This window comes from Lithobates pipiens, unplaced genomic scaffold (genome assembly GCF_037356315.1).
Source record: "Lithobates pipiens isolate NorthernLeopardFrog02 unplaced genomic scaffold, aLitPip1_a1.2 Scaffold_27, whole genome shotgun sequence".
NCBI lineage: Eukaryota > Metazoa > Chordata > Amphibia > Anura > Ranidae > Lithobates > Lithobates pipiens.
In genome coordinates this window covers 184458307-184471826 of record NW_027507788.1, presented here as the reverse complement: position 1 = coordinate 184471826, position 13520 = coordinate 184458307, and the positions used below count along the sequence as shown (strand labels likewise).

The 13520-nt window shown below is 41.7% G+C and overlaps 1 protein-coding gene across 1 annotated transcript in view; it reads left to right on the top strand.

The window, feature by feature from the left end:
* Window positions 1-13520, top strand: part of VSIG10L2 (V-set and immunoglobulin domain containing 10 like 2) — a gene marked incomplete at its 3' end in the record, with an annotated part of 54404 nt that overhangs the window by 20416 nt on the left and 20468 nt on the right. Inside the window, 1 exon segment of the mRNA XM_077457994.1 lies at window positions 8715-8990. Coding sequence (XP_077314120.1) covers window positions 8715-8990 — 276 coding nt within the window.

The following is a 13520-nucleotide window of genomic DNA, read 5'->3' as shown; positions in this document are numbered from 1 at the left end:
CGTCTTTATTCACCTGAACCAGGGCTTGGTTTCAGTTTCTCTCGGTCCTGCTCTTGTACAACATCTGGATGTGGTATTCACTGTTATCTCTCAGCTGCTACTCCCTGCTTGTTCTAGCTTCTTCTGTTCGCCCCCTTCTTGCTCCTTTTTGTACTTGGGGCTCTTGGCATTTGTTTGCTGTGTTGACCACCCCTCAGTTGGACTGTTTTTGGACATCCCTTGGTTAAAGACTAAATATCCTGTGTCCCATACTGTATGGTTAAGAAAAGGTGTTTGACTTAGCAGTATAGTACAGGGCATCGGTCCCTGCCCTCTGTTCTTCATGATCTCCATATTGATTGCTACAAAACTAAGGGTTTGCTGGAACTGGGAGGGGTTATATAGTGGGTATTCCCAGCAGCTTTACCTTTTGTCATTGTCCAATTGCCTGAAGATAGCTGCATATGATACATGGTTAAAACTCTGTCCAGTACTGTGCTCTAAGAATTGTGTTTTACTGATGAGGCAAAAATGCACTTTAACACCAATTTAGACATGCATACATACACCTTAGATCTTGTCAAAGGCATAAGCTGGTTAAATGTTATTTCTTTATCATCCTCTGAGGAACACAGCTTGGTGATAATTAAGCAACGTTGGGTTACATTGTTGACTATAGAAGAAATGAACACTAGGGAAACTGCAGGCCAACCTTCTTGCCAGTTTTTCTTTGTATCCTCAAGAGAATGGATTTTTCCTATACTTCTCTGCTGGATTTTTGCTTTCTTTAGAAGATTTCTACTATCAAAATTTACAGGTAGACTTATGTTGGATATTGAAAATCCTTAGTCACTCCAGGTAGCCAACAAGCTCAGGTTTTCCCAGTTTTTGTACCAGTGTTCCAGTTACTCAGAACTCTTTTCAGGTCAGGCCAGTACACCTGGCAATTCCTTGTGGAGTTATTCTGACCAGAGCTGTGGCAGTGCTCACCTGTCTAAGTTATCTGAAAGCTCACCTGTTGTGAATCACTGATGGAGGTCTTGGCTGTGTTGCCATTTTTTTTGTTCCTGTGTTGGATTCTCTCATTTTTATTCGGCTTTGGGGCTGCATACAGGTATGACCTCATGCACATAGACGTTTATTAGCTTGCAATATCTTAAACGTAAAATACCCAATGCTTTCCTGGACCTGGGGAGCCACGGGTGCCATGTACAGCCTCCAATATAAGTGAATTGCTATTTTTGGCTGCACTTGTGTAAACGACGGTCACTTCTGCATCAGCGCTTACCCAAGTATGTGTTATTAGGCACATTTCACCTATGGTGGCACTTTTGAGTTTGCAAAATTAAGTTGGCTGTAAACATGTGGATAATTGCAAATGCAGAAGTGGTTGGTTTTTTCACAACTATGGGTCATCTACAGCCACTAGTAGTAGCAGCTGTACATGGCACCTGCAGCTGCCCTGGTGTGGGAAGGTGCTGGGGATTTTATGCTCGGAAGTTCAAGCGTTCCCGACAGCAGTTTTATTGCAGGTACCTTTTAGTCAGTTTTTTTCTGTCCTCCACAGTCCAAATGTGCAGATGCTGATGGGAACATAGTATGTGCTGTGACCAGCTAGAGTAGGGACAGGATGAAGCCCCTTTCTCCTTAACACCTCTGTGCCCCACATTGTGATGGTGGCAAATGCCGGTGCACAGCTTCTTTGTAGTCACTGGAATGCCTTGTCTGCAGCTTGCACTGGACATTTTGCAACTGATCTTCTGGTCTGTTCCTGCTAATTGAAGAAACACATTTTTAGTGTTGTGTTTCATGCCCCTATTTCCCGTTTTCGTTTTCATATTATCGGGGATGGAGAAAAATGTACTGTTGTCATGGTCTCCTATAAAGGCCCAACCTATTCTTTCTTGATTGTACACATTTTTAATTTCAACATACTGTTCTCTGAGCATTTATAGCACCAAGTTATTGTAATGTCTATACACAAAGTCACTTCAGGCATAGGGGGAAAATGGTTAATTTTGCACTTTGTACAGATCCCAGTTGGAATCATCTGTGGCGGAGGCCATTTTGCTCACCCTTTTTTTATTCTTCAGGTGCTCATTACTCTTTCTCTAGGTATATGTATTCTGTTCTGTTATGCAGGATTTTTGTCTTATTGCTCTCCTGATCACACCTATTCCCATCACCTTCCCCAATGAGATCGTCTGCAGAGATGATTAATATTCCTATGTCTGTCAAGGATTTTCCAGAGGTTTCTTTTTTGGACGCAAAACCCTTCCCTTTTCTAGGGTGGGAGATCCCACCAGCTGAATTTTTGGTTAACATTTCTAGGATTCCACCATTCCTTCCTCTACCACAGGCTTGGTTCTCATAGCCCTAATACTCTAAAAGATACGCTAATGACAAAGTTGGAAGAAATTTCTTGATTATTCTGTTCCTTGGTGGGATCTGCCATTCAACCCATGATCCCCTCTGCACTCTTTTCTGACTTTAGTTGACTGGTCTAAATCATTAAGAAATGATCTGCTGGCTGCTGGTGTTGACATTCAGGTTACAGTATCTCTTGCATTGTCTGGATGATTATTCCGTCAAACTTGATGTGCAGAGATGGGCCTCTCCATCAGGAGCTGTTTCAAGACATAACTGTGTTATGGAGGATGCCGGATGTGTATCTGCTAGCATCTCAATTTAACAAAGAGCTGGACAGGTTTGTCTCCAGTTCGAGGGATTTGATGGCAGATGCAGTGGATGCTGTTGTAGCGCCATGGGATTAATATGCATTTTATCTGTTTCCTGTGCAGAAGCTACTATCTTGTATTTTAATCATTCTCATAGCTCTTAATTGGCTTTGCAGAGTGTGAAACTTCGACATCGTCTGTCTGTTATCTGGCCCTCTGTGCCCTTTACCAGATTGACCGAATCTGTTATTCCAAGGACTGATCTTTCACCCTGCTTTTTAATTGTTTGCTTTGACAACTTGACACTTGAATCCCGGTTTTGGAAGACAGAGGCCTAAAGCTCATATACTTTCCATAATGTATATCATTGGATGTGGAAAGGTTTTCGTTTGGGTTTTTTGCTGTTGTGAATCTTTTGGTTTTTTCCCCCACATGTCTTTTTCAGTGTGCTTTGTATTGTCTTCTTACTCTAAGAGGTATTACAACATTATAGTCCTTAGCACCATCAAAGATCAGGTGTCTACCTGGTCTGTACATTTCAACATGCTCTTGCTTTTAATTAGCACATTTGTATTCTCTTCAGGGGGTTGCACACAATGTTATTCCTGTTCCACTCTATGGAATTTAAACCAAGCATTGTCAGTGTTCCAAAAGCCCAGTCTGAAACTATTCAGGAAATTTCCTTGACAATATTATTCTGTAGGGTAATCTTTCTTTAAGCAATCTCTTCAGCTATAAGGGGCTCCAGTTATCAGCATTTTACCTTAGGAAGCCTAAAAAATAAAAAAAGCAAGGACCTCTTTTTGCCCAAGTTGGTCTTTACTTCACAATTCTGGTTCACCCCAATGAGATCTCTCTCCATTGTCTGAACATGATGAGAGATGTTAGGATTTATCGTTGGGACCTGTTTGTTGTTCCAAAAGATGCACTATTTCTCAGTGGATTAGGCATGTTGGTGCCTAGACATTCCATGATCAAGCGTTTTCTTTTCCCGCTTAAGCCTAGATGTCAGGTCACCTTGAGGCGAGGTGACAGATGCACACCATATGGATCCGGAGTGCACCGCAAGGTTGTGGACCCTACGGTTGACTGTTGCAGATGGGGGACAGATCCCACTGGGGTTAGAGCATAAGATTCCCTGGGGCGCAGAGTCTAAGAGCCAGCAGGTGTTCACCAGCGCCTCTGGTGGTGAGGATGGACTTGGCTGCAACTGGCTCCAGGTCTCGTCCCCCAGCTCACACCCACAGTAGGCAACAGGAGGATAGGGATGGTGAGGGACAAAGCCAAGGTCGGGGCCACAAGCAGACAAGAATAGTCGGACACGCCAAAAGGTCAGGATCACAGGCAAACGGATAGTCAAAGACACGCCAAAGTCGGTAACGGAAAACAGTAGAAGAGCACACGGCAGGAAATAGGATGCTAACACACAAATGAATACACAATGGTTGATCAGCACTGATGGCCTGCAGTGCACAGGTTAATATAAGGTTCCCTGATAGGGCCTGGGGTGGAGCCATGCTTAGAGGAGAGGTTATAAAAACCACCAGGTGGAAGTGGCTGACCTCTTAGCCTGAACACATGAGGGGAGGTAAGCAAACACAGGAAGATCACTGCATAACCATGACACTAGAGAATTGAGTTCCTCTTGGGCATTTTGCTGTCAGGCTTCTGTGACTTAGATCTGTAGGGCTGCGACCTGGTCTTCTGTTCACATTTTCTTTTGGTTTTTGCAAGGTCAAGGTACCTGCGTTGCAGATGCTAGTTTGAACGATATGTTCTGTAGGCAGCTGTTCCATGTCTTTTTTGTTTTCTCCTTAAGGCCCCTTTCACACTGGGGTGGTGCGGCCGTCGGCGGTAAAGCGCCGCCATTTTTAGCGGCGCTTTACCGTCGTTTTAGCGGTGATCTGTGGGCGCTTGCGGGATGGTTTTAACCCCCGCTAGCAGCCGAAAAAGGGTTAAAACCGCGACGCTTTGCCGGCGGTATTGCCGCGCTGTCCCATTGATTTCAATTCAATGGGTAGGAGCGATTTAGGAGCGATGAATACACCGCTCCTTCACCGCTCCAAAGATGCAGCTAGCAGGACTTTTTTCACCGTCCTGCCAGCGCAACGCTCCAGTGTGAAAGCCCTCCGGCTTTCACACTGGAGTGAAAGGGGCCCGATTTTTCAGGCGCTACACAGGCGCTATTTTTAGCGCTGTAACGCCTGAAAACCGCCCCAGTGTGAAAGGGGCCTAAGAGGTTTTTTTTTTCTTGGTCATCATCTGCATTGTTTTGGCTTCCCCACTGTTTGGACTGCTTTTGGACATCCTAATGTTACTTAATTATCATCAAGCTGTCCCCCCCTCAATGGACAATCTTTTTCTCTAGGTCCATTGAGGAACACGTCCTTCATCTCGTTTTTCTATTTGAACTGCTTGTTACCACTGACAAGTTGTAAGGTGGGAGGGGTTATAGCCTTGGGGGCTGGCCTTTATTTTCTATGTACCTAGTGTCCATTTCTCCTGCAGGTGGTGGTAAAATCTGATGCTGCTCCATTATCGTTAAGCTGTTGCCCTCAATGGACTCAGAAAAAAAGATTTTACACTGAATACAAAAATACTGTAATCTTACCAGCAGATCCAGGGGGATAGACCAAACAAGTGTAACTCCAATTTTGTTGAGAAAAAAAAAATCCCTTCTGGGTGATTGATGTGCATTGTAAGGATTTTAACAAACCCTGTTGCCTTATTCTGCCTAGTTCAGCTCTGAAGGAAAATCTGTTTGTTTCACCATATCCTCTGCAGACTGATTCTGAATGGGAGAGGCTGGTTCATTATAATCCCCTCATAAGCTCGCTGTAGATTGTAGATTCCTTTTTTTTTTTTTTTTTTTTTTTTTTTTTTTAATTAGCCAACAGGCTGAACAAAAAAATAAATAAAAAAAAAACAGATTCCTCTGTCCACACAAGTGAGATGGATGGAGGAATCATTCCTATTGTGACTTGTATTCTGACAGCATTAATTGTATCAATTAGGTGTTCCTACAAAGTGCCACGTGACAACAATAGTGGATGATGTATGGGTGGGAGATATCGTGGGCGAGACATTCCAATAAGGCTATTTAAAAACAAGAAATATGTCATGTATTCTGACAGCAGGACTCTGTGCGTGTTAGAATTCACTCATCAGAGGCTGCAGCTGGTTGATCGACAAACCTTTTTCCACAGGCCTGTTTAACAAAAGTTGATCCAACTACTGACTTCTGTTGAACAGGCATTGAAACAAAAAAAAAATCATAGTGCGCACATCTCAAAAAGTTATATAAACACTCCATGATGGGTGGCAGGGATTTTTTTAGGGCACCAAATCAAAAATGACACCAAAACATTTAACAAAGATTTATTACAGGGGTATCCAAACTTTTTTCAAAGAGAGCCAGATTTGATAAAGTGAACATGCATGAGGGCCGACCATTTTGCCTGACATTCTTTGAACCTTTAAATTCAGTCTAAGCCCTTGTACACACGGTCGGACATTCTGTCAACCAAATCCGTTGGATTTTGTCCGACGGATTGTGTCTGAAACTGTTTCATACACACGGTCAGACCAAGTTGTCGGAAAATCCGATCATTCAGAACGTGATGACGTTATTTCGTTACGATGGGACTACATTCAGGCTAGTAGCCAATAGCTTTGGTGTAAGAATTTGATCTGAGCATGCATGGCACTTTGATCAAAATTCTCTACACATGATCGGAGTATGTCCTATCGGACCAGTTTGTCGGAAAATATTTCCAACATGTTGGAAAATTTGGTCCGATGGATATTCCGACGGAATCAGTCCGATGCATACCACACACAGTCGGATTATCCGACAACACAGTCCGATAGGACACATTCCGACGGATTCTCCGACCTTGTGTACAAGGGCTAAGTGTGTTTGTCCTAGCACTAATAAACTGCCCAACAAAAATTCTCTTGCCTTTGTGGCTGTGTGTGGTGAAGAGATGAGCTTGGGTGTATTATTGGGAGATAGATAGATAGATATCTATCTATCTATCTCTTTTGTGGCCCCCAATGAATCCCGAAGCGCCGCTCAGGAATAAGGATGAGCTTGTGCATGTTGGATATACCGTATTTATCAACATATAACATATAACGCACCATCACTTTAAGATGTAAGTTTCAGGAAAAACTTACATTTTTTAAAATAAAGAACTGTGACGCAAAATAAGGGTCAGTGCCCATCAATGCAGCCTCGCCATTGCCATGAGTGAAGCCTGATCCATGTCCATCTGCAGCCCCCAAAGTAGACAAAGAGGGAGGAGGGCGGGACTAGCGCCAACAGATTACATACAGGAGAATCTCCTGTTTACATGGCGGCCTCTTTAATACAAAGTTCTGCCTCTTATGATAGACAGCACAGTCGTCCAATGCCAGCCCAGGAGAGGGGACTTCCTATTACAGACACCGCCGAGTAAACAGAAGATTCTCTTGTATGTAATCTGACTTGTCTTGTCTCCCTGTTCCCTCCGTGGCAGCGCAGATAAAGACAGTATATATCTTAATTACCAGGGGGTTGTATTAAATCGAAACATGGGCCGCGAACTTTGGACATGCCTGCTTTTATTACTTCAAAGTTAAAACACATGCATTTGCACAGGCCATACATTATTGCATCTCATAGTTTGATAGTATTAAAATATCATATCATATAGCCATAGAAATGGCACAAAGGGCAGCAAATAAATCCAAAACATTACAAAAAATGGTGCCAGTACTACTTATGAAAACTATAGCATGCCCACATGCCTGATGCGTCTCAAGACTTGCTCTTCCTCAGTAATAATAAACAGGTATAGGGCCCACCACATTTACATGTTTCTACATCACAGTGACATAGCTACAAAATTAAGTAGTAGATGAAAAATGCAAAGGATATAAGAAAAAAATAGCCTGCCTTTAAAGTCTAAAAATCAAAAAAAAAAATCGAATGTATTCCCATCCCAGAGCGAGCCGAGAGGAGAAAGGGGAAGGCCAGCATATAACCACAGGGATCCCATAGGAGCTGAAACAACATGAACAAAAAAAATATAAAAAATTAACAAACCATGCAAATATAAAAATAAAACTGAAATATTTAACCCCCCCCCCCAACTGTTCAAACATATTAACAAAAAACAATCATTAATTACTAACACAAAAACAAAAATAAGTAAAGGAGCCATCTAGCAGCATGACTGACCACCACCACTAAAAGCCAGCAATGTCAGCTATACCACAGGAGAAGCCCCTTGAAGCTCGAGAAAAAGGAAAGGGGGAAGCTGCTGGTGGAAGTCACATTACCACAAAGGTGTGGCCCACTGGCTAGACAATCCCCATACAGCTCCCAGTCTTCTGAAGGCACACAGCAGCCCCCACTGGTGGATCCCTAGGCTGTCACACATGTGCCCAACATGGTCAAAATGGCCAGGGTGACGTTGAGCACACACGTGCGAGGGCAGCACATTGTGGCCATCTTGGAAAGGCTGTTAAACAGGCATTGATATACATGGATATAAATGTGTTTGGCTTCTCCAGCTTTAGTGTTCTGATGAGAAAAGCTGCACCACTTTAGAAGTATTTAAACTTTGTAAAGTATAGGGTTGAACAAAAACCACTATTGCAGGGGATACATAAAACTTCATCCAGAGTTGGGAGAATCAGCGAGTCAACCACGCAAGCAGAAAATGACACTTCTGTGGGTGTTCTCTACGGAACGCTTCTAAGTTGCCATATTACATTGCATTTTACATAAAATTACAGTTGCTTCAGATTGAAAAGGAAAGGTATTTTTTTTAATGGCATTAAATTTATTATATGGCTTGTGCAGCAATTGTAAATGCTATTATATATTTTTATTTGCTTTCTGTTTGTTTCATAAAAGTTAAGTTATCCTTTGTATCAACAATTGATATAAAATGACACACGATCTCTGCACGATCTCCCTGTTACAGAATGTCCCCTTATGACTAAAATACTACAGCTGTAAAAAGAACTAGTTGCTGACTTTATACATGTGGATTCTGTCCTTTTTAGATGGTCCAGATGAGCCTACTATTACCATTGAGCCATACGCCATAAGTGAGAACGGTTTTGCTGCCAACGAGATGGAGAAAGTCATTCTGAACTGCACAGCGTCTTCTAACCCTCCATGCGAGTATATCTGGTTCTACAATAACTCTCAGCTGGACACAGGACAAATGTACATCTTTCCCAGGATCATACGGACCCAGACGGGACTATACACTTGTTTAGCAAAAAACTTGCATCTCGACACGCGCACACAACTTACCATCAGGCTGACCGTCTACTGTAAGTAGTGTGCCTAGTGATTTTTTTTTATTTGTTTTAAAAAGGAGCTCCAGTCCAATGAGAAACACCTTGGCTGACCATCCCCAGTGCCCAAAACATACCATTGTAAAAGCTGGTGTGTATGTGTTCAATTTCCCCTAATGGGGAAATGTGCAGAGGCTGAAGGAGTCACCCAATCCTACTGTTCTCCTTTCCCCATTTTCACAGCAAGTGGAGATACCACAGTATGTCCATGCTTTGGAATATTGAAATGTAGAGATTTGGCATAAAAAAATTATACAATATTACTAATTTGGTTGGCCCACATAGCCCGGCACCATTGCATGGTATGGGTATTTTTGGTGCTATATGCGGCAATCCCCTGGATTCCCACATTTGTAACCATCGGTGCAAGTAGTGCGGTTTAGTGCCAATAGGGGGATACAGTCAGCTCTCCTGTACAGGTTCCAGGCCCCAACAGATCGTCAGGGGGCCCAGGGGCAGTGAGGGGACTATTAACTCCTTTTTTAGGTACAGGCAAAGTAATTCTGCATGTCGTGGCTCACAACAATTTAAAGATTCTACATTATACTCACGTTTGGGGTGTAGGAGGGGGGACCGGTCAGACAGGCTTTATGGGGCCCCAGGATTTCTACTGGCAATCCTGCATGTAGGGGCTGGTGGAAGAAACTACTGAGCACAGTGTGGGGATAGAGAAAATCAACACTTCTAAAAGTCAAATTTTGCAGGATTTTCAGCCAGCAGTCTCACGTCTTTAAAAGGAGAGGTTTGAATTAAATGTCTTCTTTGCAAGGACCCCCGGTGTCTGAAGCACTTATTTTAGTGGCAGTCGCTGTAAGAATTACATTTCTGTTTTATCATTTATATGAGATCATTTATAGGAGAATAATTTTTACTTTTTCAAATCAAATGCGTATAAACACGAAACTCATAAAAGTGGTTATTTTATTATGGTTACGTGATAGTTTGTTTTTGGGGTTATATTCCAGATGTACAAAGAGAGATCAAGCAAACACTTGTGGGTATAACCTTTAATTAAGTTATTATTTAATTTTTTTAAAGGAGCCTAGAAAGCATTAAACCCACAATCAGTAGGTCACAGGTGCAATGTCAGGCTCCTGGAGACTCTTCCTCCTCCTCTCTGCCCCGTTCTAATTTACTGAGTATATGTGAAGATTTACATACATTTTAAGGTCTCTGTATCTGAGTTCCCAATATTGCCCCTTGCTAGGGAGATACTAAGGGAGTCATGCTGTTTATACCTTTTTCTTTTACATTCTTTGTGTGAATTTTGGAGTTTTAAGTAAAGCCCTTTACTGTCTAAAGTTATTAAAGATCAAGCTTTAGAACAAGTTATTTAATAACGCTCCAAGAAGAGGTTGGATGACGAAACGCGTATATGGGGCAGGGACACTGGCGTCACCATGCTCATCAGTTTGTACCTGTGGCTTGCAGCTTCGGCTGGGGATGAATGGTAATGCAACCAAGCGAGATTCCCCTGATGTCGGGTTGACACTTGGCAAATGTAAGAGTTCTTAAATATTTTTTAAAAAACTTGTGTATTTTACGGATTTACGCTATGAGAGCCTTCCACGTTTCACTCGATTTATATGCCTGATTTGGATCTGAATGTGAGGACCCACTGAGAAAGGATCGTACGGGGAGATAGCATCTGGGAGTCCACTAATCTAATGGGAACCGTAACAAACGCAGCAGCTGGTTATAGAAGACCAGTTATTAACTCTGGTGAGTCAATTTAGGGTGATCGGTTAAGGATATCACTGGGTGTCACTGTATTGTTTGGACTACAGCACCTCTGAACAAGATTCGTCACTTTGCCTTTTGATTCTCTATGGGACTTTCATTTTTTTCATCTTGTATCACTGAGGATTACAGTGGGGATGGAAAGTATTCAGACCCCCTTAAATTTTTCACTCTGTTATATTGTAGCTATTTGCTAAAATCATTTAAGTTCATTTTTTTGAACCCCATATTGACAGAAAAACACAGAATTGTTGACATTTTTACAGATTTATTAAAAAAGAAAAACTAAAATATCACATGGTGCTAAGTATTCAGACCCTTTGCTCAGTATTTAGTAGAAGCCCCCTTTTGATCTAATACAGCCATGAGTCTTTTTGGGAAAGATGCAGCAAGTTCTTCACACCTGGATTTTGGGATCTTCTGCCATTCCTCCTTGCAGATCCTCTCCAGTTCTGTCAGGTTGGATGGTAAACATTGGTGGACGGACATTTTTAGGTCTCTCCAGAGATGGTCAATTGGGTTTAAGTCAGGGCTCTGGCTGGGCCATTCAAGAACAGTCACGGAGTTGTTGTGAAGCCACTCCTTTGTTATTTTAGCAGTGTGCTTAGGGTTATTGTCTTGTTGGAAGGTAAACCTTCGGCCCAGTCTGAGGTCCTAAACACTCTGGAGAAGGTTTTTGTCCAGGTTATCCCCGTACTTAGCCGCATTCATCTTTTCCTCTATTGCAACCAGTCCTGTCCCTGCAGCTGAAAAATGCACTTTTTTTCTTTGGTTTGTTTGTTTTATATCTGGTTTAGTCTGGTAGATAAAAAGGGGTAAAGGTAAAGGAAAAATACGATTGAGTCGGGTTTGAGAATATAAGGGAGATACTATGCAGGTTATTGATTTGAAAGGAATTATAATAGAAATAGATTGAATGAATTGCTGGAGGATATAAAATTATATTCCAAGTATATATAAACCTGTCAAGATATGTTTATTCCTTTTACTTTTCCCCTAGTTTATATATATGTGTGTGTGTGTATTAGTGTTTTTAATATGTTTGAAATAAATAAAATAAATAATTCGGAAAAAAAAACCACCCCCACACCACCACGCATCACTGTTGGGACTGTGTTGGACAGGTGATGAGCAGTGCCTGGTTTTCTTCACACATACTGCTTAGAATTAAGGCCAAAAGTTCTATCTTGGTCTCATCAGACCAGAGAATCTTATTTCTCACCATCTTGAAGTCCTTCAGGTGTTTTTTTTTAAGCAAACTCCATGCGCTCTTTCATGTGTCTTGCACTGAGGAGAGGCTTCCGTCAGGCCAATCTGCCATAAAGCCCCGACTGGTGGAGGGCTGCAGTTATGGTTGACCTTCTACAACTTTCTCCCATCTCCCGACTGCATCTCTGGAGCTCAGCCACAGTGATCTTTGGATTCTTCTTTAACCCTCTCACCAAGGCTCTTCTCCCCCGTTTGCTCAGATGGCCAGCTCTAGGAAGGGTCCTGGTCATCCCAAACATCTTCCATTTAAGGATTATGGAGGCCACTGTGCTCTTAGGAACCTTAAGTGAATCAGAAAAATCTTTTTGTAACCTTGGCCAAATCTGTGCCTTGCCACAATTCTGTCTCTGAGCTCTTCAGGCAGTTCCTTTGCCCTCATGATTCTCATTTGCTCTGACATGCACTGTGAGCTGTAAAGTCTTATAAAGACAGGTGTGTGGCTTTCCTAATCAAGTCCAGTCAGTATAATCAAACACAGCTGGACTCAAATGAAGGTGTAGAACCATCTCAAGGATGATCAGAAGAAATGGACAGCACCTGAGTATGAGTGTCACAGCAAAGGGTCTGAATACTTAGGACCATGTGATATTTCAGTTTTTCTTTTTTTATTAAATCTGCAAAAATGTCAACAATTTTGTGTTTTTCTGTCAATATGGGGTACATTAACCACTTGCTTACTGGGCACTTAAACACCCTTCCTGCCCAGACCAATTTTCAGCTTTTGGTGCTCTCACACTTTGAATGACAATTACTCAGTCATGCAACACTGTACCCAAATGAATTTTGTGTCCTTTTTTTCCCACAAATAGAGCTTTCTTTTGGTGGTATTTGATCACCTCTGGGGTTTTTATTTTTTGCGCTATAAATGAAAAAAGACCGAAAATTTTGAAAAAAAACACATATTTCTTTGTTTCTGTGATAAAATTTTGCAAATTATAATTTTTTTTTCATAAATTTTGGCCACAATTTATACTGCTACATATCTTTGGTAAAAATAACCCAAATTATTGGATATTATTTGGTCTTTGTGAAAGTTAGAGAGTCTACAAGCTGTGGTGCGAATCGCACAAAATTGATCACATCTGATGTACTGGTGGCCTATCTCATTTCTTGTGACCCGAACAAGTCAGGAAAGTACAAATACCCCCCAAATGACCCCTTTTTTGAAAGTAGACATTCCAAGGTATTTACTAAGATGCATGGTGAGGTTTTTGATGTTGTCATCTTTTTCCCACAATTCTTTGCAAAATGAAGATTTTTTTTTTTTTTTTTTTTTTTCTCACAAAATTTTTAATGTAATAGGTTATTTCTCTCACATGGCATGTGTATACCACAAATGACACCCCAAAATACGTTCTGCTACTCCTTCTGAGTATTACGATACCAAATGTGTGAGACTTTTACACAGCCTGGCCACATACAGAGGCCCAATATTGAAATAGCACCATCAGGCGTTCTAGGAGCATAAATTACACATTTCATTTCTCAACCACCTAT